General features: G+C 41.4%; 1 protein-coding gene and 1 long non-coding RNA gene across 2 annotated transcripts in view; one reads left to right on the top strand and one right to left on the bottom strand.

Moving 5' to 3' along the window:
• Positions 1-24,211, bottom strand: part of LOC136180445 (uncharacterized) — a 43,500-nt gene that overhangs the window by 1,969 nt on the left and 17,320 nt on the right. The gene's annotated exons all lie outside the window — the stretch shown is intronic.
• zbtb16b (zinc finger and BTB domain containing 16b) lies at positions 1,907-22,351 on the top strand. Its single transcript, XM_065960639.1, has 7 exons — positions 1,907-2,118; positions 3,320-4,589; positions 7,092-7,189; positions 9,452-9,538; positions 17,307-17,477; positions 18,571-18,738; positions 19,780-22,351. The coding sequence occupies exons 2-7, from the start codon at positions 3,415-3,417 to the stop codon at positions 20,007-20,009; spliced, it is 1,929 nt and encodes a 642-aa protein (XP_065816711.1). The 5' UTR covers positions 1,907-2,118; positions 3,320-3,414; the 3' UTR covers positions 20,010-22,351.

The raw sequence follows: 24,211 nt of genomic DNA, 5'->3' as shown, positions 1-24,211 counted from the left end.
AGCAGTACAACTCACAATGGTGAGTCAGAGCTCTACAGCTTGTTATGAACCTCAAGGACGCATGGTAGGCTGTATCAACCATATGGAGACACTGACCAGAGACGTGCATGTACAAAAGATCACCATAGTCTAAAACATGTAAAAAAGTTGCAGCGACAAGACGCTTTTTTTCATTCAAAGAAAAAACACAACTTGCTTTTCAAATAAAAACCAAGTTTTAGCCTCAGGATTTTTACAATGCGCAGCACAGCATAATACAGAGCAATCTATGAGTACATTCAAATACAATGCATATTTAATAGCTGAATTTATTATTACTATTATAATTAAATAATATAAATGAATCTGTTTATTTAGGGAGTTTATTCTAGGGGTTAAAGTCTTTAATAAAATGTACTCAATTAAAAAAATGCAACAACACTTTGAAAAAGAAAGCATTAATCACAACATAAGGGATAATGGACTCCATGTTGCATTATTACTAGTACTATACTGCTTTGTTGTTTTACCAATACAATAACATTTACATGACATTTCATTGTAGCTAAATTTGCAAGGAGTTTGCTTTATCATGATTATTGCACAAAGTATGTTTTATGCATAAATAATCTCAAATAATAGTAAATAAATAATTAGTATTTAGAACATTAAGCCGGCAAATTAATTTATTAGAGCAAAATTGGAAGTTCAAACAGATTAACTCTAGTAAAGAACCAGTATCCCAAAATTGAGTCAAATTTGTCATTACCAACCACTGTACTCTACTATTTAAAACACAAACATATGGTGTGTATTTTATAAACTGACCACAGCCATTTCAGTCTTGATACGTTTACAATATCTTGCTTTTTTGTCAATATCAGTGAAAAACAGAAAAAGAAGTCACTCTGTACTTACCCACCAGCGATTGATTACAGGATAGAAGAACTTGAACACAGTTTCACTTACATTTTCTCAATATGCTCTGGTAAATCACATGTATAAGTTATGTCATCCCCCAACCCCCCTCCGGTGGATCAGCGTTTCACAGCAAAGAACTACCCCCACATGTTTTGTAGACTCATAAACAAAAGTATAGTCAAGTTAGTTTCTTGCTATTTTAATCTAAATTGTATTTATACGTTTTTCAACAATTCTGACTGTAGAAATATATTACTCTGATTATAGAATTTGAACCCACCATTAACAGTTCAACTAAATGATCTGCTATCAGTTCAGGAGAAATTTGAATTCAAATAAAATAAATCAACACAACCTATTAAGTTCCTGATGGCCTTTTTGCCTTTGTGTGGAGCTCCAACAATGTCCAGTCCACTGTGATACGAAAATATGCAACAAAACCACCATGTCTGGATGCATTTTCAATTTCTCAAAAATAATGTATAGTATGTTGTTATATGGGCTTCATAGTCTGATCTGTGCATTTATTTTGAACAGCTACCATGGAAATATTTCACATACTAAACAGAAAGTACGTCAATAGAAATCAAGAACACTTTAAAACCAATGAAATAACTTGATCATGAGAGGGATCCAGTATTGGCTCAGCAAACTGATAAAAATCACTTAAACATATCTCCATTGTGAAGGTAATAACCTATACTTTCATCTCCACAGGTTATTACTTAGAATTAAGTATTGCAACAACTCATTTGAACTTATATTGTTCTCTTTTTTATTGTTTCGTTTTTTTTTTTTTGTTATACCCAATTTAACTTTGAAAGTTATCTTCATTTATATCATAACCTCATTCTTATGACAACATCAAGTTCTCGCAAAACCACATTTAAAATTATTGAAAGTTAGTTCTATTTAATATCATCTCTAATCAGCCAACCATTCTCTTCATTTCATAGACTTTTTTTTTTTTTTTTTTGTCACAAGGCTTCATCTGCTCCTAGCGGGGAAACATTTTAACACGTGGCTCTGAAGCAAAAGACGGATTTTATTTTGAAAGTTCTCTCCGGATGTGTAGTTTCCCCCCCCCACGCTGGCTTGACTGTCGCGGCTCGGTGATGATTTGCTTACTTGGAGCAGGACTGAGTTTGGAGCGGGTACTGTGAAATGTGTAACCATGATGTTACCCGGATAATCAGCGGAGGACGTTAGGAGACAGAGGTAAGAACAACTGTGACAGCTGACACTTTTATTATTATTTGATTTGATTATTTTATTCCTGTAATTCTGCTCTGATGAACTACTTTTCTGTCTCAGACTTATTCAACAATTTATCCATTTTAAATAGTTCTGGTTTTGTGGCGGGTTTTTGTTATAATTTCGTTTTAGAGCAGTCATGTGGAAATCGTCCTAAGTTTGGCTGCAGCCTGATTCATGGTTTCACAAACTTGATTAAGCACGGACTCTATCGCTGACAGACATCTTCTGACTATTTAGGATAAATTGGGTTGTTTTTTGTTTTTTGTTTTTTTTATCTTCGCACAGCACGCGGCTGTTTCTCCAAACACAGTGCACACAGTTAAGACGCGCGTGTAGAGGGTTAATTTGTCGCAATGTGTTTCGATAATAAAGGTGGATTTTTGTGCGTGTGCACCTGATGCGCTCTGATGTTGCGGTTAGTTGAGGATGCCGCCTGTCACAGCATCAGTCGAGGTGCTGCTGAGTGATCCGACAGCACTACTCATCACAGAGAGCATTTTTTTTTTCATCACTCTGCTCTGTCATTTAGGTGTTTAATGTTTGTGAGGAAAAAAACATGTGCATCCGTGCCAGGCTCGCGCTTCATTTGTATGCGTCCATCGTCCGGATAGTTTGATAACTTATTCAAGGATATTCTGAAGAGCGGGTTAATTGTGTTTAATGCGTCTAATCATGAACGTGCGCAGCCTGAAAGAACTAATCAGCCCTCAAAGGCGTTTGTCAATAGCAGTCCTACCTGTTGAGGGCACCGATATGTGTGTGTGTGTGCGTGTGTGTGCGGATGTCTGTGTGAGGAGCTTGATAAATTGGACCGTCACCTCTCAGTATGCAGACGTTATTACAGCGACGTGACCGCTCTCAACGAGACCTTAGACTAATCACCTGCAATGGAAACTGTTGCTTTGCTTATCGACCTGTTGTCTCCTTTTGTTCTTGATTAAAATGAATAATCATGCAGAGGGTATAAAATAAAATAAGAAAAACCACTGAAGTGATCAAGCAGTGGTTTATATTTCTCAGAGTATATTTAATGCATTATTTTCTGATTCATGTGATATTAAAAAATACTCCTTCTGACTGATAATGAACTGACTTTCAGATCACATTGTAAGCCTGACAGACACTCATGATTCTCCTCCCTCCCTCTCTACCCAAATCACAGACTTGCAACTAGCTGAAGGCAGGTGCAGCAGGCAGGACAGCCACAACTCATGCGCGGGCTCAGCAAAGGTCCGAGTGGATACGGGTCTGACAAACATGGGTGTCCTCCAGCTCCACAACCCTACTCACCCCAGCACGCTTCTGCAGCGAGCCAACCAGATGCGTCTGAGTGGCACTTTATGTGATGTCATCATCACAGTGGATGGCCAGGAGTTCCCAGCGCATCGCACCGTCCTGGCATGCACCAGCAAAATGTTTGAGATTTTGTTCCACCGCAGCAGCCTGCGCTACGCCCTGGACTTCCTGTCCCCCAAGACCTTCCAGCAGATACTAGAGTATGCCTACACCGCCTCGCTTCAGGCCACAGCTGAGGACCTGGATGACCTGCTGTACGCCGCAGAGATCCTGGAGATCGAATACCTGGAGGAGCAGTGCCTGAAGGTGCTTGAAACCATCCAGGCAGAGGAGAGTGAGGAGGTGCCGGTGAGGAATCACAGCTCCGGAGAGCACAGTGACCACAGCAGGGCCCGGCACTGGAGGCACATGTTGATGTCCAAGAAGCATTCCATACAGGACGGACCCACCCGGACCACTCCCACTGCTCTGCACAACCTGGCACTCTACCACATGACAGATAGGAGCTCTCCTGGTCCAGAGTCTGTGGTGGCACCTGAATTAAGCCCCAAACTGGACATGGAGGTGGACATGGAGAGTTCCCAGCAGCGCCAGCGTAACAGCACAGAGTCTCAGGCTGCATCTCTGGATCCTGCCAGAAGTATTAAATCAGAGAGCATGCAGGTGGACGATGCCAACGGCTGTGAGGGCCGGTCCTCCAGCACCGGGGAGGGAAGCTGTGTGTCAGACCAGCCCAGAGATGAGGGCCCAGGGACGCCTCTGAGGGGCAGTGTGATAACCAGCGCCCGAGAGCTGCACAACAGCCCCGAGGATGGAGGACAAGCTGTGGGGAACGCTCTGGACTGTTTCCCCGGGATCGCTGAGAAACATCTGGCCTCCTTATACTCTTTGCCCTCCAACCACACAGGGGAGGGGATGCTGCCAGTGTCCGTCTCAGTGGCCCCGTCACTGGGTGTGCCACTTGACCCAAGGGCCTACGGCGGACTGCTGCATCAGGGTCTCCTGCACAGGGAGCTTCTGAACAGACTGGGCCAGTTTGCAGCGGGGATGAGGCACGAGGGCCAGACTCAGGGCCAGCAGTGCTGTGGAGAGTGTGGGCTTCAGCTGCACAGCCGGCAGGCCATGGAGCAGCACAGGTAGCACACACAAAACATCCATCAACACCACTTTTTCAGTCCAATAGCAGCTCTTCCCAATATATATTTTAAATACATTTTACAATCTCATTGAAAAAATAAAGCAAATATTTTTCTAGTTGGGATCCAAAATCTTATAAGCACTTGTTAAAGCCAAATGAATTGTTTTAAGTCCCTGTGACATTGTGCTGAAAAACTGAACAACAGTGCTTCACATTTGAACTGAGAAATGTGCAGAGTCTAATAAAAGATGTGAGGGATGTGCTGGTGTGTCTGCGCTTTGATGAATTTGAGCTCAAGAGTTGGCAACGCGGTTAGGAAAAGTATTGGACATGTGTCTCCCTAATTGAACGGTTTTTGAGCGTCAGGATTGTCTCCCCATCATGTTAAAATCCTTTGGAGTTAAAAGCTGCAAGAAGCAACAGCAAAAATGTAAATTTATTCTCAGGGACACCTGCACTCATGTCTTAACAGTGAGACGTCTCGGGAAGCTTTTGAATCGGGTCTTTGTAAGGGATTTGATATAAAGAGGCCTTGGTGTCACATTAAGCTGTTATTTACAAAGCTTTATTTTCTCAATTCTGTTTGATTATTTGTGCAGAAGCGTGCCCCACACAACAGGCTGTCTCGCAGGCTATTTGATATGCATTCCTTTGCATCAGCCGAGAGGAGCCTCTCAGCGGGGACCGGGCTGGCCGCTTCAGATACATGATGGATAACTTCTGCTTAACGACACGCTCTGTTGTTATTTCTTCAGTCCTCCTTTATTTACGAGCTTGTCAGTTTAGATTTTCTCGTTCTACACAGAAAGTTACAGACTAGCTCGGTGACCACTCTCATTAATTTGACTGCAGATGTTGATAATTGTGCGTGTTTGACAGAGTTTGACTCATCACTAATCATTAGAAACAAGACAATCTGGGAGCCTAAAGTCCTAATATGCAGCTAATCCGTGATTAGGATCATGGTCCTTCCCTATCCGAGACCCGCGGCTGACATTTCAGCCTTGTGCCACTCCAGAGTTGAGGTGACACGGCCTGGGGAAACCAGCATCCTGTGGGATAGTTAGTAATGTACGTTTCTTACTCATGGAGACAGGCGGATGTCCACAGGTTGAAGGAGTTTCATAAGTGGCAGTGCTTGCGGATGTAATGAGTTTGCTGTAGGTCTGTAACCAGGTCACTGAGCATATACCTGGTCTCCAGATTGACATTTTGTGGTGATGTTAAAACAGTATCTCCTGGCTCTGCTCTAGAATAAACAACGAAACAAACCAAAGGTTTTGAATGTTTCAGTCTTGGTGGAAAAAAAGTGACAGAAATGGAGAAAATGCATTCACTAAATGTGAATATGCAAATATTTTCCAAGGTGATGCCTTTAGTGAGTCTGACATTACCAGTGAGTCTCAGGTAATATATTAGGTTATTGCAACCTATAATGATATTAATAAAATACAAATAATTAAAGTGATAATATGAGGAAATCATTAACTTTAAATACATTTTAAAACTCAACAAATATCTCTTGTAGACTGACATTTTGGCATTGTTGTGATTACACGTTCTTCACCTCAAACCTCTGGCCATTTCTTTTTTCACCCTTTATCGATAGTTTAAATGGCCGAAAAAACAAATGTCATGAATCATGCTTGAATGATTGGGCCAAAAAAAAAAAAAAAAAAAAAAAAGGAAAAGTTTAAATCTCTCACTTGAATGCTCAAGTAAATTAACAGTTACATTGAACATTTTCACATCTGCATCATAGAAAGGCCGAACAAAAACTTGACTGTTTCTGAGCATGAGGCTCCAAAATGATTAGCTCTCCTCACTGTGGCACTCTTGATTTCATGTGTGCCAAACTTCGTCTCAGGACTCATTTATCCTGACCACAGAGTGTTTAGCTGTGGACTCTTCTGAGGCCATTTTTCTCTGCTGTTAGCGGGGTGATATAAGGATAACAGTACAGATGCCTTGCATGCTTGGATGTGTGTGATATGATATGATAGTTTTTGCTCTCGGCGCAGCTTCAGCGAATCATCTTCTTTTCTCCTTTTCATTGCGGTTACAGGAGAAGTGTATGAGTGTGCGTGTTATACTGGGATGTGAGTTTGAGTGCATGTAATTGGTGTGTTTGTAAGTGTGTGTATGTGTGTATTTGTGTGCATGCCCAGTGTCTTGCAGTGCTGGCGGGTGGAGGCACGCGTATGTCTGCACTCTGAAATTAGCCAGATATCCTATTGTCTGTGTTCTTTTAGCATTCATGCGTTGTGATTCACAACTCCAAGGGCCTCTTACACTAATGATGTTGCATTCAGCGAGTGATTCTTGCCTGAATTAAAACATGCTCCCCTTGTTACGAGGACAATGATGCTTCTGGGTTTGGGAGACCTTACAGAAAGACAAGGCGCAGAAACGAGATAGATACTGTTATTATCGCAAGTACGTCGCTCGCTCTGTTCTCCTATGTGTTAACACGCTCACTTCAATGTTTGTCTTTCCGCAGGAGGCTGCATAACGAGGAGAAGGGCCACGGCTGCGAGTACTGTGGCAAACACTTCCAGGACAGCATGCGTCTGAGGATGCACATGCTGTCTCACACAGGTACTTAGTAACTCTCACACTCTCATCTTAGAGTATTCAGTGCTTATGAGGCCTCTTGATAGTGCGGCCTTTCAAATGCACCTGTTCATACTACAGACCCCCCCCCCCCCCCCCCCCCAACCGGTTAGTGCTGCTCCGAATATTTGGATCATGCTTTCTTTTCCATGCTTTGGTCTGTGTACCTCTCCCTCCCCTCTCCTCTCCTTTCCTCTCCTCTCTGTCTCTCTCTCTAGTCTCTCCGTTTGAATCGTTTCTGTGTTTTTTTGGAGACTCTGGCATCTCGCCAGCTCTGCCCCTTCTGAGTGATGACATCATCAGCTGCCGGCAGGCCTGGGTGTTCTGCCAGTGTTCCGAAGCGTGTGTGATGGCTCGCTCGCAGATGTGTGTCCAGGAACACACTGTACCCAAATGCAGACTTAATCAGACCTGACTGCTCTCCCAGCTACTTTATCCAAAATAGAGAAAGAGGAGAGGGGGGGGGGGGGCAGGGGAGGCAGATCAGAGACTAAAAATGAAACTAAAACACAAACCTCAGATGGAATTTGTGTAGAGACAAGGCAGGGTCCCTGTCCTCTCCGCTTGCTTTTTGAGGATTGTTCTGGAATGACATACTGCTGACAGATGAGAGAGAATCTGTTTCTTTAAACTTCACCTGAGTCGTCCCCTTTTCCCCTCCTCTGAACCTGCATTAACCCTAAACACACGCGCTGTCTTGAAATACTCGCAGACCTCGACAACATGCTTTAATTTTCAATTGGCAGTGACATTCACAACAGCAGCACCTTTAACCTAATTTGAATTTTTGCATAAACTCTCCACATCCCAATGTGTCAGCCTATAATACTACAAAAAAAAAAAGAGATGTGGATCTCATTTCTTTGTCACTGTGTATTTCGGTATAGCAGCCTTAGATCCCGCTGGTTGCTAAGGAGCGAGTGCTCCACTGCTCTAATGGGCTGATTTGGTATTCAGCTCGATGCTGGCTCTTATTTTGGTATGCCAGACAAAGTGTTTTGATGGAGGACGATTGCAGCCGCGTCTGGAGACAGTTTGATGGTTTATGGATGAGAGCACACTCCGTGCCTTTGACTGCACAAGACAATGCACTATGTTCTCTTCTTCCCTTATCACACAATCTCACACAAAACAACACACCACACTGGACAGCGTCACACAACATCAGCATCTACAACATTGCTCCTGTGTTACTACTTTTCAAGACTACTTGCTACCAAGTTTTATTTTTGCTCCAAACAGTAACAGTTTGTTTACAAAAATTGTTGTTTTTAGAAACGAACAGATTGAGGCTTTTTTTGTTTTGTTATTTGTGTGTAGCATTGGGAACAGTGGCACAGTGTCTGCGAACAGAGGCATCGTAAGAGTTGAAAGAGGACCACATTTAGGCTGTAGCGCTCAGAGTTCCCAAAGCTTGTGGGTGTTTTAATGAGTCATTTTAACTTCATTTAAAGCCAGCTGAGCAGAAAATAGATCAGTGAATGAGCCCTGGGCCAGTATGGATCTGCAACCGATTTACATCTCTGTGAGAGCCAACCCACATCCAAACAGCTGTGTGTGCACGTATGTGTGTGCGTGCATGTGTTTGTGTGTGCATATCTGTCCCTATGTGTCTGTCTGTGCAGGTGTGAGGTGAGTGCAGAACAAGGATTGAACATTTCTGCAAGCAGTCTGCATACTTGTCTCTTTCATGTCCTCATCACAATAGACAAGGGCATTACAAAGGTGAACTGGGAGCTGTAGTTACACTGTATATGATGGGATTTAGGGTGTTGACTTTTTTTTTTTTGATAAAGGGATGTGCCGTAGGCGGGAAGCGTCTGCTGTAGAGAGAACACCCAGTCCTTCTGTGGCCTCTCAGGCAGACAGTCTGCTCACTGTTCAGAGACTGATAACAGGGCACGGTAAATAAAACTCTTCAGCTTGGCTCTTTTTGTCAAGAAGAAGGGCCGTTGCACCCTGTCTGGTGCTTTTGTTTGTCCTGCGTTGTGTTTTTTACGGTGCTTTCCTCCGCTCCATTGTACTCCACGCATTTGCTTCCTCGTGTTAACACCTGAAATGCACAAGTGTGTGACAAGCAACGGGTCTTTGGTGACTTTTGAAATAGGGCGCCTTTGTTCCTTTCTTGTTACTTTCTCCGCTGCTCTCTTTAAATGCTAAATTAACAGACTTGCTCTGTAATTACAAACACAAACATGTTTACTGTCTGATCAAGAAACCTTCTTGTAAATTTGATTTTATCTACAGCTCCTGCAGAGGCGCTGGTGTGTGATCAGTGTGGAGCAACTTTCTCCTCAGAAGATGCTCTGGAAGCCCACAGGCAAACACACACAGGTACCTATAAATATGTGCATGCAAATGTACACACACACACGCACGCACACATTCAGTCTAGCCTGGCCAGCATGTATTGAGCTGTTGAGTAAGCCGTGACTACAGGACTTGTGATCATGGCTCTAAACTTGCCTGTCATGCTCGCTGGGTTAAACTGTTCCTGTCATGATGCTCCATAATTTATCATCAGGGAGGTGGGAGGCCCTCTCACATATCACCCACTAATATCTCTTGGCATCCAAACCCACTGCATGCCACTTTGCCACAGCAGTCCTTTACAGTGCCAGCATCACGATCCTCACAATGTCCTGCCTAAGAGCATCTGTGGGATTATTTACCTCAACCTCACAACAAGATGAACATCTTTTGGTTTTTTTTATCATCTCAAATAGAAGAAAAAAATATTCAATTTCAAGCTTTTCTCTCCGGAAATGTCCTGAATTAACAGTTGGCAACAGCATGCAAACCAATTTTTTTCTCTTAAAATTTGTGGTTCTTGTAGATGTCGACATGTGATTAGGAATCTGAGCTCTAAATAGTTCTGAACAATTTGCCTGAGGAGCTGGATTTGTTTTGAACTTTTTAATCAGTTCTCAAAAGCCACATTCCCAGACTTTTAGTATTAATAGTAACAAGTGTCCTAACACAATAAATATTAAAGTTATTTATAGTTGAAAGGAAAGAAAGACGACTTTATAAAAGACAAGATTACAAAAAGAGTGTGGCTGTGTCATTCACCTCTCTCTCTCACTCCCTGATTTCCGGCTCTATCCACTGTCCTGTATCTCTAATAAAAGCATAAAAAGACAAAAAAAAAAAATCAATCTTAGACAATAAAATACAATTTTATATTAAGGATATAGTGCCCATTATGAAGGATCTATAGAATAAAGAAAAGGCCTAGAAAAACAATTATCTTATCCAAGCAAAGTACATTATAACATCAGCAAAAACAGACATGAATTAATATGTAGACAAGTCGCAGGTATCATCTTCTGTACCTCCATTTGAGCATTGTTTTGTTGTTGTATAGATTCTGTGAATTCTTTCTGGATTAAAATGTTGAAAAAGTCTGAGTTCAATATAGAAACAGTTATTACTTATTATATAATGTATCGCTTTAGGCTGCTAAGTTTGCTTTCTAATAAGTAAGTCAATTGATTAGTTGAATGACAAAACTTTGTTGAACACGAATAATTGATTATTTTTGGAATATTGAAGATATTTACTGCTTGAAGCCTCTTAGTCAATGTTTTTATTTATTTATTTATTATAGAAAATGGAAAAAATTGAGGTTCACACTCTGGCTTAAAAGTTGTACATTTTTACTATCACCTGACATTTAATAGGCCACAGAGAACAATGCTTAATGGAAGCCTTATTTTTAAGCTTGTGATCCATTTGTTCAACTTCCTGATAATGTTTTGTAATCACCAACTGACATGGCCTGTCACTCCATTAGCACAATCCATGACTTAATACGGTCGCTTTTTGACAGCTTCAAAGTCATTGAACGCTAACTTGTGATAGTATCAATACGCAACATTACAGCTGAAAAAAAATAAACAAAGAAAAAGATTAAAGCTCTTGTGAGGAGTTTTTAGGTTTTCATTGAAACAAACTGAAATGTATACTGATGCCTCCATATGACAATAATGGAAAAGACCATCAGCAGAAGGCTTTCTGGGCTGTCTTTAGTGCCTGATAAAAGTCCTACTGGGTTTAACATGGAAAAGATGCACAGTGCATGGTACTTACAACTGTTAATGGACAGCAAGACAAGATTTTCATATATTTTTGGATACAGGACAAAATCGGCAAAGAAATAAGATATACCACATACGTCCCCAAGAGCTATACAAAATTAAAGTTCCTTACAAAAGCTTTAAAAACAACTAAAACCTCCTTTAATTTTTGAGGCCAAAAGTTTACCCTGAATTGCTGTAGACTTTTAAGGACTGCCATTACAGAGGCAGAGGTAACAGAGGTGTTACAGGTGCGAGAGGGGATTGGTGGAGCCTGTTGGGAAGCTCAACTGTGTGTGCGCATGTTGGAGGTCCCACTGTGCTGTGCTATCTCACGCTTCCTCGATACCTTAATGCAAAGTGAGTTCCCCAACTGGGACACAAAATTATTGCCATTGTGGAATTAATACCAATGTCTTAAGGTGTAATGATGGCGGAGCTGCGTTTCAGCGCTGTTGCAGAATTGCCCTGTGAAGAATTCTTGTTGCTTTAACTATTTATAATAATGCTGTTCTCTCGAAGTGAGAAATAGTTCACAACAAGAGTTGTAGTCAAACCTGCCCTCTATTGTCATTAAAGGTTACATATGCCTGACAGTGTCTGAATCCACACCTTTTCTGCTACTGTCAGAGAAAGGTGATCACCCTCTCAGGAGCATTGGCATGTAACTGTAACTCCAGGTGGCACACACAGTATGAATACTTAATGGATGTGGACATGGAGGGGTGTCAACGATGCCCAGAAGTTTCTACCCTCATCTCCCCAACTTGTAAACACCCAGAGCTCGGTTTCAGCTTGGCAGTGTATCCAGAGAAGGGCTTTACTCTCACATTTTGTCGTGATCTCAGCTCGGCCTACTGTGACGCATGACCCTATTTACTGACTCATATTGGAGCCCAAACCTTCATGGGCCACAAGTAATGTATCAGCTGTTTTGAGGTTATGTGGGGAAATTGTAATATTGCTCAACTCAATGCAAATATTTACATTAAATAAATATTATCAATTACAATTGATTATTACAATAAAACCTGGATTTTATTCCTCCTCAAACACAGGTATCTTTCAGTGATTCCGTGCCGACTAGGCAGCCTGGGCTTTAATTTGCCATGTGGCATATCTTGTGAGCCAAATTAGTTTTCTTTTAGCAGATTAACACTTGCCAGACCTCAGCAGCTGCAGCACTGCTGTCCACCTCCTCAGGAGGGGAAATAATACCACTTTTGGGAGATCTTACTCTGAAGCAATTTGGCAACACTAACTACAGTTAAAGGCTCTTTAGGCAGTTTGATATGTCAGAGGTGAATGGCCGTGGGTTGCTTAAGTTGGAGATCAAAGGGGGGTGGTTGGGGGTGGGGTGGACTGTGGGAAGGGAAGGGGGGGAGGGGGTATGTAAGGACTTCCTGGGGGCAGGAGGATTGCTGCTGGTGTTGGATGCCAACACTGAAAGGAAAACAACATCATGTGCTGCTGTTTACTCCTCACCACAGCACTGTCATAGTCTCCTCTGACCTACTTGTCAGTGCCCAAAATAAAAGAATGGGTCTGTCTCCGAACCGCTCTCACAACAAAGGGGTTTGTTTCATCAGAGCAAGTCAAGGCTTTGGGGCAACGAGCATTTAATTTTTGGAAAACCCCAAGACTGTTGCTTATCTACCGCACGCACTGAAATCGACCGTATATGCTTCGAACCATGCTGGCAGACCATTTTGCCACCTCACCTTCAAGGCAAAGGCCATAAGAGGGCTGCCTTTGTGTACTCACAGCAGCTGCACTGTTTCCACACATTACAGGCTGCTTCGTCAAGTGAATAATATTACCTTCTGTCCAAGCTCTAATTAAACAGTCCTGTAGTCCATTCACATGCAGCCCAGGCTTTACAATGCAGCCCTCTTAATGTAGACCTTTTAGCGCGCCTAAATGCATGTCTGTCATCAAACTGCTCCCTCCTGTTAATACCCAGTTGTAATTCTTACAAGCCCTAAACTGAATTGACCATCTGTTTGAACACTGTGCCCACAGTATTGATTTGCATTGACAGTCATTACACTTGAAGCCCCTGGATGCCCTGTCATTTACTGTAGAGTGAATTCTAGCAGATAGGAAATATTGTAAACATTCCAGGAACCGTGGCAAACCAAACAGTGCGTGACCTAAATGAACCGATCCATTGGATGGTGGTTAAACACGAGCAACGTATCTCTTGTTGCATTAATTATTAAGTCGCTTGTTCCTCTCTCGGGTAGATTAGCAGTCTACTGATGAGTGCCCGGGGTTGTTTAAGGTACTGTAGCGTTTGTTCCTCTCACAGCGCTGCCACATCACAGCCACGTCTGCATGAGCACATACAGTAGCATGAATGCACAGGGTCATGTGAGGTCCAGCACATAATGTAAGCTGCATGACTGTGTGTGTTTAACTGGGGGATATCAGTGAGACAGCAGACGGTGAGCGCACTGTACTGAGCACGGCCTAAGGACAGAGTTTACAGCGACTTCACATTGCATTCTTTAGCAGATGTTAATAGGGGTGATTTAAGATGAGCATTATTAAATCTGTGTGACATTCTTTGCCCTTTTGATGATATTTATTCAGATTTGAGTTTGCTGCCATCACAATTACCAAATCAAATATTGTAAAAGATCACATTCTAAATACATGCAATAATAAAAGGACAATAATTAGCTGATTTGCAGATAAAGATTAGTGTTTCTCCATGAGTAGCAGCAAAATATAAAGACAAATAAATCACTTTAATTAGATGGCTCTGGACACTGAAGTTAAGATGAACACAGAAGAAATAATACAGATTTGCGGTCGTCACTGAATACAAACTCTTGTTCAATTTGCAGTGGGTTTACTCCCAGATTCTCAGGGTGGGAAAACTTTTGTTTGGCGCTTGAAAAGAAACAGGCTGCGCTTATTTGTGAATGAAGGGATTAGCTTGAACACTTCACCCCAACAAGGACCATGATCCTATCTGGTTGCCTAGACACATGGTTTTGTCTCTTAGGCAGCGTGAGAGCGTGGCTGGCTCCCACCTCTGCCGCGAAGAATAAGTGGCAGATGTATGAAGGCAGACCATGTAAAATCACATGAGCGTACACATCTTCTTACTGGAGATATGTTGAAATGGCATAACAAACTGAAACCGTCCTGATTTACCGACCCAATTGTGCATTTCGACAGGCAGCTCAGTAATATAACACACACAGTAAATGTTTGTATTTTCTGTTTCTTCCAGAAATTCTTTTAAGTAACTCATTATTCTCACTTTTAAGGCTCCCTCCCACTGAACACAATGCCCAGTCAACTCTGCAGTCTTTGAGGAATACCATTGATTACATGGTATTTGCCCCATTGAGGACCAAGGGTCAGGGGTCATCCTGTGCCTTAAAACCCAAATCCCAGGCCCATTGTCTGGTTAAGGGTGAGAAAGCAGGGGGCAATGACAGCCAACTTTAGGGCTTATTCTCTCATAAAGAAGCTCCTCTGCACTTATTACCAAAGCTTACTGGAAAACTCTACAACTGCAAATCCTTTTTGTTTGAAAAGTTAACAGAGCGCAGCGAGGCGAAATGCCACCACTAACGCACACAAACACTTCCTCGGCTCCAAAGGGTTTTTTTGTTTACACTTCAAGATATTATTTGTTATTTTTATTTTCAGCACCGCTTGCGCAGAATAAAACCAAAAACGACTCCTGAGCTGTTGTCAATGTGTGTCAACCTGAGATCAAGAGTGAGATGCTTGTGACAGAATATTTGTCACATTTCTTTACTCATGTTTCCGTATTGTTGGTGACAGAAGGATCAGGATATACATCTGTGAGAGTCTGCGAGTGTGTCAGGGAGTTAAGGTTTACCTGCACAAAGAGAAAGTGTCTTGTTAAACTTTCAGAGCAGACGGTACAAAGTATGCAGGCTGCATTATACCCAGAATTTACAATATATGATATTTAAGAAAGAAAGGGTGGTGAATTGATGATTAAAGTAGCTTTGAAGTATCTGCGAGGTGGATATTATGTTCAGTTTGTTGAGGATTGTCTGCCTGCCGCTTAACTAACCTGGACACATTGGAACAGAAAGCACTCCCCCTGCTGGCTGCAGAAAATATTACCAGACAAACTACTTAGAGGATCATGCAGACTGAAATTTGTGCTTTTTTATGTCTTCAGCCATTTTTCAGATAGATCATTATACAAACTCTTGTGTTGCTCGGTGCATAGAGAAGTTACTTCAGTGAATTCTGACTCAGGCAGAAAGTGAGGCTGGTTAGAGAGTGAAAGGATTTCCTCTGGTCAGCAGATAAGGGGAGAGGGGAAGGGGGTAGAGGTGTTGGGAACGGAGGATCTTTTGTCTCCAACTAAAATATTGTGATCTGTGGGTGAGAAAGGGCTTTGGTCATTAGGTGACAGCATAAAGACAGGGATTGCAGGAGTTGCATGAGGACCCTATGACTAATGGGCTTGGTCAATGAGGGCCAGGACCCTATTGTGTGCCCTTTGTGCTAAAGTCCGTAGGCTAAAGCCTCTGAACAGGTGCAGTTCATTCCAGCAGATCACCCCCATGCAGGATTGTTAAGATCAGGGAATGCCTTTCATCCTGTCTTCTTTCTGTTAATTATTAGAAATGATCAGCTCTATTAGTGTCGGGAGGATTTTGAATCTAGGTCCGAAAAAAAGGACAATAATTTCAATCAGGAGACTCTAATGCATCAATGCCAAATATTACTTATCCGTGAAATGTGAAGTCTAAAAAAAGCGTCTTGCTTTGTTTGGGCAAATTGTGATATGTGGATTAGTAAACAATACACAGTGGATGTCTCTGATTTATCCATGAAAACGTGAATTTGCTTCATTTGTTTCCCTTTCTCTCCGCTCTCAACAGGCTTGTCTGTTTACTTGATCGAACCTATAGCAAGTGTCTGACACTCTTCCCTCTTAGTATGAGTGTGCTGTATCCCTTTCCCTGCGTTAATTCCAATTTAATTGCCAGTTGCCTCAAGGCACTTCAATAACAGTAACAAATGATTTGATTTAGTGGACCTCATCAGACTGCATTTTAAATGCGACACAGCAACCCCACTTGAATTCCAATGAAGTGCTGGCACAGTCCTCTGTTTACTAATGATCCTCCGCTGGAGATGTCTGATTGAATCTGAGTCAGAAGCAATGGGACCTGCTAGCATTGTAAATGATCTGCAACCTGAGCAGACATAGAACTAAGGAGCTCATAATCTCACATTAAAGCCTCACTCTGTAGGACATGCACATTATGTCCAATACGGCTGATTAACTAGTCCCTCTGTCGCACCACAAATATGAATATACATCGATGTGAACGCCAGAGCAGATTTGAGAGCTGGCGTCCGCAGCCTGTAGATCAAGTGTTGACTGTATGACAGCCAATGGATCTTCTTCACATACCCATTTTGACTTGAGCTACACTGCCAGCGTCTCCCTATCTGTATTCCTCCCCACACTTCGTGCAACAGGAAAGCAGCCCCAAAGAGATGCCAGGTCACACACAGGATTAAACTGGATTGTGTTTTTTCCTGCAGTCCTGCCTTTAATGGCTTGATATCACTACTTAACATTCTGCACAGAGCACATAGTGTAGGCATCATTTAGGGTGGAGCTACTATCAGCCGCTCTTTGAGCACACAGACAGAGGACTTCACAGGCTGGAGCTGACTCCTGATGGGGAATGAAGAGAATAATTACACATCTAACACACCAGGAAGGAGCCATTGATTGTGTGATTGGCATGCTGTGCATTGTGTGGGAAATTCTTAAAGAAAACAATGACTTTCATGGTTTAAAATAGAACGTATAAAGACTCACAGTTGAAAGTGCCTCTGGGCTTTTAGGGGAGTTAGTTTAGGTAGAGGCACTTGCTCTTTGAAAGAAGCTTTTCCCTCAGAGGACTCACACAAAGTTGAAGTGACCCAGTTTCCCCACTTAAGGCCCTGTCTGTGTATGGTACTGAAATAACTGTGTCTGTGTCTTGTGCGTTCTCCAGGGACTGACATGGCGGTGTTCTGTCTGCTGTGTGCGAAGCGCTTCCAGACCCAGAAGGCCCTGCAGCAGCACATGGAGGTCCATGCAGGCATGCACAGCTACATCTGTAGCCACTGTGAGCGACCCTTCCCCAGCCACACCACCCTCAAAAGACACTTGCGCTCGCACACGGGTGAGAGACAAATCAAATGCAGTATCATCGAAGTCTGTGGTGTTATTTCCTGTCGTAAAGCATAGACGTGTGGTGTTAAACGCATGAATATATTAGAGGAATGCTCTATTTAGAAATGGCTGTATTTATTTTGGTATATGGGTTAATTTCCTTAGGTAACTGGCTTTAAGGTTTTAGTCAATTTGCATGCATCCTCTCCCACCCTCTGTTCCCCTTCTCTATAAGATGACTCACCTCTCTGATGACAGCACTGTACCGTTATGGCCGGTGCATATTTTGGGCAATTTCATCCTGTTTATATTTTGGGTTCTTAGACAGCCTTTGGGCTTCTGCAATTCACGGCTGTCAGTTCTAGTGTGGTTCACCCAAAATGATAGAGGAAACCCAAATAAATATTGAAGGAAAAGCAAATGGAAATGACTTGTCTGTGTGTTCTACCGAGGGTGAGTCTCAGAGCCGCGGGAGACGGAGAGATATTTACTGAAAAGATGTCCCCCTTTCTTCCTTTACCTTAAATAACACTCCCAGCTGTCACGACGGCTTGATGTCTAGACAGGAGAAATACATAATTGATGTGAAGAGACAGAAGTGAAGGGAGTTTTGGCCATGGCAGCGTATCTTGTTTGTATGCCATTCTGCTTGGAAGTAACATTTTGTAAATGTCATCTGCTCCACAGTGGGGTGGGGGGATTGGGGAGAATCGGCCTGTAATGAGGAGAGCAATGTATCCTCTGACTTGGCTGTTGCTGTGGACACTGAGATAATGAGGCACATAGGTCATTGGAGATGAGTCAAATCCTCAGCCTAGGAGAGAAATAGATTAACTACTGTATAGAGAACAGAGCAGCACATGGCTTGAGGACTTTTATTAGCTATTAGCGGACAGCCAAGAGGAGTGTCCTCATGTCATAACATTAGCAACGTCTGAAATCACATAATTTTCCCGCTTGATATGCTTGTGCAAGAAAGAGCCTATTTGACCTATGCAGCTTCATATCCAAACCCTGTCGTGACAAGGATAAAGTAAGCTTGTAATGCCACGTCATGGTAACGGGCTGTGTTGGCTGTTGTTTTGACACGACTTTGTTTTCAGGCGATCACCCGTTTGAGTGTGAATTCTGCGGGAGCTGTTTCAGAGACGACGGCACACTGAGGGGCCATAAACGCATCCACACAGGAGAGAAGCCTTACGAGTGCAACGGCTGTGGGAAGAGGTTCAGCCTCAAACACCAGCTGGAAACACACTACCGAGTACATACAGGTAAGTTTTCAGAGTCACAAACACACAGAGACAAGTGGAAGATAATGAAATAAAAATAGATATGGCTGTTTTTTTTTTTTTTTTACTTTCAAAAAAATCCCTTGAAGGAAACAAACCAGCAATGAAGTGTCAGGTGTCCCTTGTGCAGCCAAAAGTCTTCAAAGTCTTCTTCCCATAAATAAGCAACACTGTTGCGCACTGTTGTTATGATGAGCACACACACAGTAGTTCATTTTGACTCAATGGCAGACAAACTGTCATGCTGCTGTCAATATTATCTTGATATATATTCATGTGCAGCCTTTTTATTTTCCTATTACTGCTGTTTTAGTAACATGCTAAACAAATCATTGTCCAGATGTGTACGGTAAGTAAATGTATTTCTCCTTATGTATTTGAGAACTGACTTTAAGAGAAAATAACTGACTGGCTCAGGGCTTAAATGATGTGTGTAAAAAAAAGTCAGTACATTGTTCGAGTCAGAATAACATATTAATGGTTAATAAATAAATACAATTTTTTTTATTTAGTTTTAGGCTTAAGTGTGGAAATTTCTGAGTCAAGAAACTCAATTTATGATGAAGTGTTTTTCTTTATTAAACTGAGACTAAATACATGTAATTATTTTTTTTTTGAAAAGTAGTCGTTTAGCACCTTTTTAAAAAACGTATTTATGAAAGTGGAAACTAACAGAGAGCCAATAAATGTATAACTTTATATATAAACATAATAAGGTCACTAAATATGCTCTGTGCTGTGGTCACACAGAATCCTTGTATTTGTGGTGGATGACACTGACATACCAATATCGCTCTAATCCTCTAACACACACACACACACGCACACGCACGTGCACACACACACACACACACACACACACACACACACACACACACACACACACACACACACACACACACACACACACACAATTGCACCACAACAAGAACAGTGGACTGTTATAGGGGCGAATCCTGTTTCACATGGCAGGCCTCTGGCTTCAGGTCTACAAGGTTAATGCTACATTGTTGAATTTTTCAGGTGAGAAGCCATTCGAGTGTAAGCTGTGTCACCAACGGTCTCGAGACTACTCGGCCATGATCAAGCACCTGCGCACACACAACGGAGCGTCTCCGTACCAGTGCACCATCTGCCAGGACTTCTGCCCTAGCCTGGCCGCCATGCAGAAGCACATGAAGGGCCACAAACCCGAGGACGTGCCGGCCGACTGGAGGATAGAAAAGACTTACCTGTACGTCTGTTACGTCTGAGCAGGACTTGGACTTGAGCACGGTGCGACACACAGGGCCACTGCTGGGTGAAAACCTCGCAACTCCCGTGTCCCTGATTTTTCAAGCTGAAAGATTACAAATGTTTGTCTGTGGGTTTAAAAAAGTACATCAGACTCTTTTTGTTCAACTTAAAAAAATGCATTGTGGGCTATTGTTGAAGTTGTCATTCTGGGAGATACAAGGTCTCTCTTGACAGCAGAGACATGCAAGCAAGAATAAAATGTTGACACTAGGGCTGCACCAGTTTCTTTATCAATTAGATTATTTTTACTACTAAGTGATTCATCTGAAAAATGTCAGAAAACAGTCACACGTTTGTGTCAAGGTTTCATCTTCAAATTGCTATTTTTGTCGCACCAACAGTCCAGCCCAGTGAGATTCAGCTCACAGTGATACAAAACAGAGAGAAGCAGCGAAATCTCACATGTTAAGAAACAGGAAACTCAAAATATGTCTAATATGATTGACAGACAACAACGGTTTCCTAAGAAACACATGTTCTCCCTCCCTCACATGCACCGTTTGAATAAAACTGTAACTCTAATGGTTCCACTGTGGTAAGATTTCGAGCCACAATGGCTGCGACTGCTGACCTGTACGTGTTTTTGATTGATTGATTGCTAAAGCTGACAACATGAGTCATCTCAGTGATTGTGCACTAGATGTTGAAAATAATTCCATGAAGGCTTGACTGGCTGAACTTTGCAACACTTTATCTCCTAAATTCTTGTGACTTCGCAGTTTGTTTGTTTGTTTGTTTTTTCCATTGTTGGGCTTTTTTTATTTTGAAGTTGTTTACTTTCTGCATGTTTCACTTGAACGGCTGCCACGTTTTGACCTCATGAGCTTGATCTCTTTAATTGCCTTGTCTTTTTCTTGCCGTGGGTGATATTATTTCAAGGTAGCTGGCTTACAATTTGAGTTTTCTCCTGCAATCTAAGAGGTCTTGCTATTTATATGTTGTTTATTTGTTACCAAATACGTGCTGGTTTCTTCTTCACACACTTTGTGTCTCTCGGGATGATTTCTAGTGGAGCGAGCTCTACCTCCTCACTCTTCACTGTTTGTTTAACCTACTGCAAAGTATTCATCCATCTGTAGTTTTTTTTTTTATTTCAAAGCAGATAAGTCATGATTATATGGTCAAACAGTGTGTAAAAAAAAAAAGCCTCAACATGGCTTGTATGTGTAGTTTTGTATCTTTAACTATATATAGATGTCTTATAAAATCACAAAATCAGAATTTTCTAGGAGAACATTGAAGAAAAAATGAAAAGTGTTTTTTTTTTGTTTTTTTTTTACAAACGCTGAGAAGAAAATTCTGACATTGAATCACTATGAGCAGGTAATTGTCAGTTATAGTGTAGCTGTAATGTACAAACTGTCATTGTATGTTATTCCCTTATGTGAGCCTAATACAGGCCTTATAGAACAAAACATGTTGTATTTTTGTATTACAGTAATTTGCTATCTGTTTACATTTGGTATGATTTGAGAAACATCTTAATGTGTGTGTTTTCTAAGTCTGATTCGATCAAGATCCCTCCCTCGTGCCTCTTTTATAAGTAGAGCATTGATGTGCTTGAGTACATGGGTCTGTGCTATTGGTAGTCGTTTCTGGGTGTTTGTTTATTGTTACTTATGTGATTAAAGATTAACTGCCATGTACGTCCACTTTGTCTGAACATGCAACTGGAGGCAACATACTGTGATATTGGCTGGTACTCTGAGACAAGTGTGTACACTTACAGCGAAATCTCGTGGAACTCGCATCAAATTGTTCCCTTCAAAGTGACAATGGACGCGGATCTTTGGATTTAAAAAAAAAAAAAAAAAAAGTGTGTATAGCAAATCTTGGCATCTGTGGGCATTAACACTGCCTTCCTATGAAGCCGACAACGCTCAGTGCCATGAAAACACACATTCACTGTATCTAATCTACATGAACATGCACTATAAATGGATTTCCTTGGTGGACCAAAAGAAATAGAGCACTTTTGTTTGAAAAGGGTTTTTTCTTTGATCTTTCTATGTTGTGATAATGCAGATGTCCTTTTATTTGATGTGTCCTAGAACGATGTGATTAGCATTGTTTAGATTATGTCAATGTCTGTCTACCTCAGGGCCAGATCAAAGCTCGACCTGGTGTCCAATCAGGGTTGTTCTTCTTGCCATGTGTGCAGTAAAATCCCTCTTCATTACAGCTTTGTAACACAGTGTGTGAAAGTGTTTTCTCAGTGTGGATTCAGGCACAACTCTGTATGCGTCAGTGTTCGGTGGCATGGTTAAAAAAAGAATAAAACAAGTTACTATTTTATGCATCCTGTCTCATTTGCCTCATGATTCTGCTGTCTGGATTCAATAATGAAACCCTGTTTGACACTGGTTCTCAACCTGTTTCTGTTAGATGTGCTCCCACAGCCCCCTACTGACGAAATCCCTACACTGACGCCACACGTCAATGGTAGAAATGTCTGCTTTCAATTTGACTTGTCATTGGATGTCATTGGACACAACTAACTATTTTTTTTTAAAAAGGATCCTTTTCTTTCTTTACCTTTATTTAACCAGGAAATTAACCCATTGAGATCCCCTTTTCACCAAGACCTGCAAGAACACACATCATGATGAATATGACATGATTAAGAAACAAGTTAAGAGCAGACAACAATTAAAATGTGAAAACGGTTCTCAGATAAACTCAACAATAATTAAAATAATTAAAATTTAACAATAATTTAAATAAATTATCAATGTTTAGCGTAGGAAAATTGTTGGGCACTGGCAGGAACGTGATTGGTAAAATGTATTTTTAACAACATTTTGGACACATTAAGGATGACCCCTTTTTCTTTTTTTTAGCTTTATAAAGTTAATCCAAGGCTGAGCTTTACAAAAATAAAGTCAAAGAAAACAGATAAACAGCTAAGTAACAAAAGCAAAAGCACATATAATGTGAATTGAACCACAAGTGTATAGCTTGAGGATAACAAATTTTACATTTTGTCCTTAACTTAGGCTTTTTTAACATTTAAACTTCTATTTAATTCTAATATTACAATTAATTTATTTCCACTGTTTATCTTAAGTGTCTCCACCTAAAGCACTTGTGACTCTATTAGGTTTAGAAAACCATTTCCACCATTAATGTACCTTTTTCAGCTTTTAATTTACCCTATAACTTTTCAAGAAACCATTTAAAATTTTTAACCCATTATCCTCAGCCAACCATTGATATTTTATCCATGACCCTACATTAGCTTGAGTTTATGCATTTATATAATTTTCTTTTAAACAATTTTCCATTTCTTCTTGCAAACTATTTCAACAATTTAACCCTGAACGTAAGATAACTTTTGGTAACCATTTCCCCCACAACATTTATCCCTTATTATTCCCTTAACATCCATGTTCTTAAAGCAGACTCTCACCCATACATCCTTTAGCTAAAGCAAACCATTTAAGTTCCTCATTCAGATCTCTGATAAACGATCTAAACTACCTAAATGTGTCCTAACCTTTTCAACCCTTTTATCTGTTCATTTAGATAACCGCTGTCGTCCCTGCTGCTTGCCAACTACTTTTCAAGCAAATAAAATAGCAACACATGGTTTTCAGGCATCACAGCTGAAACAATAAGGGTCATTGTAGTTTCTAACTTTTCCAATTAGTCGAGTTTTGGTCTTTCTACATAGAGACAAAGACAAAGGGATATCTGTGTGAATTTTTTGACTCTATGATCCTAAATCACCCGTCAAATTTTACTTTTACAGCCCTGCTGTAGCCCGCCATCGTCTGGACAAAGACAATACTGCTGATCCCTTTTAACGGTTTATTGGCTCCTGCCACAAACCTTCACAGTCTTAAGCTGTTTATAGAGTTTATGTGTCATCTGGGCTATGAGCAAACAGCTGGATTTACTCCAGGCTCATGAGGTGACCTGTGATGGATCTCTGCCAGAGACACAGCTGGCTTGTGTTTTATCCCAGATATAAAAGCAGCTAAGAAACAGAGTATCAGGTCTGCTGCTGCACCCTGCACCACACAGGGAAAGTGAAACTCTTAATTATAAGCACTGGCAGCATTTACTGTACGCTCCTTTGATGTCTGGGTGTTTTAGGTTTGCCTAATGCCGTTGGGATTCAGCAGGTTATCATGCGGGTGCAATGTGTTCCTTTACT

This window comes from Labrus bergylta, chromosome 11, assembly GCF_963930695.1.
Source record: "Labrus bergylta chromosome 11, fLabBer1.1, whole genome shotgun sequence".
Taxonomy (NCBI): Eukaryota; Metazoa; Chordata; class Actinopteri; order Labriformes; family Labridae; genus Labrus; species Labrus bergylta.
This window is presented reverse-complemented; position numbering and strand designations above follow the sequence as displayed.

Excerpts from the sequence above, each read along its gene's own strand:
- zbtb16b (XM_065960639.1), top strand. The coding sequence starts at position 3,415 with ATGGGTGTCCTCCAGCTCCACAACCCTACTCACCCCAGCACGCTTCTG. Across the intron at positions 9,539-17,306 it reads CCACAGGCAAACACACACAG|GGACTGACATGGCGGTGTTC; the intron begins GTACCTATAAAT and ends TGCGTTCTCCAG. Across the intron at positions 17,478-18,570 it reads ACACTTGCGCTCGCACACGG|GCGATCACCCGTTTGAGTGT; the intron begins GTGAGAGACAAA and ends CTTTGTTTTCAG.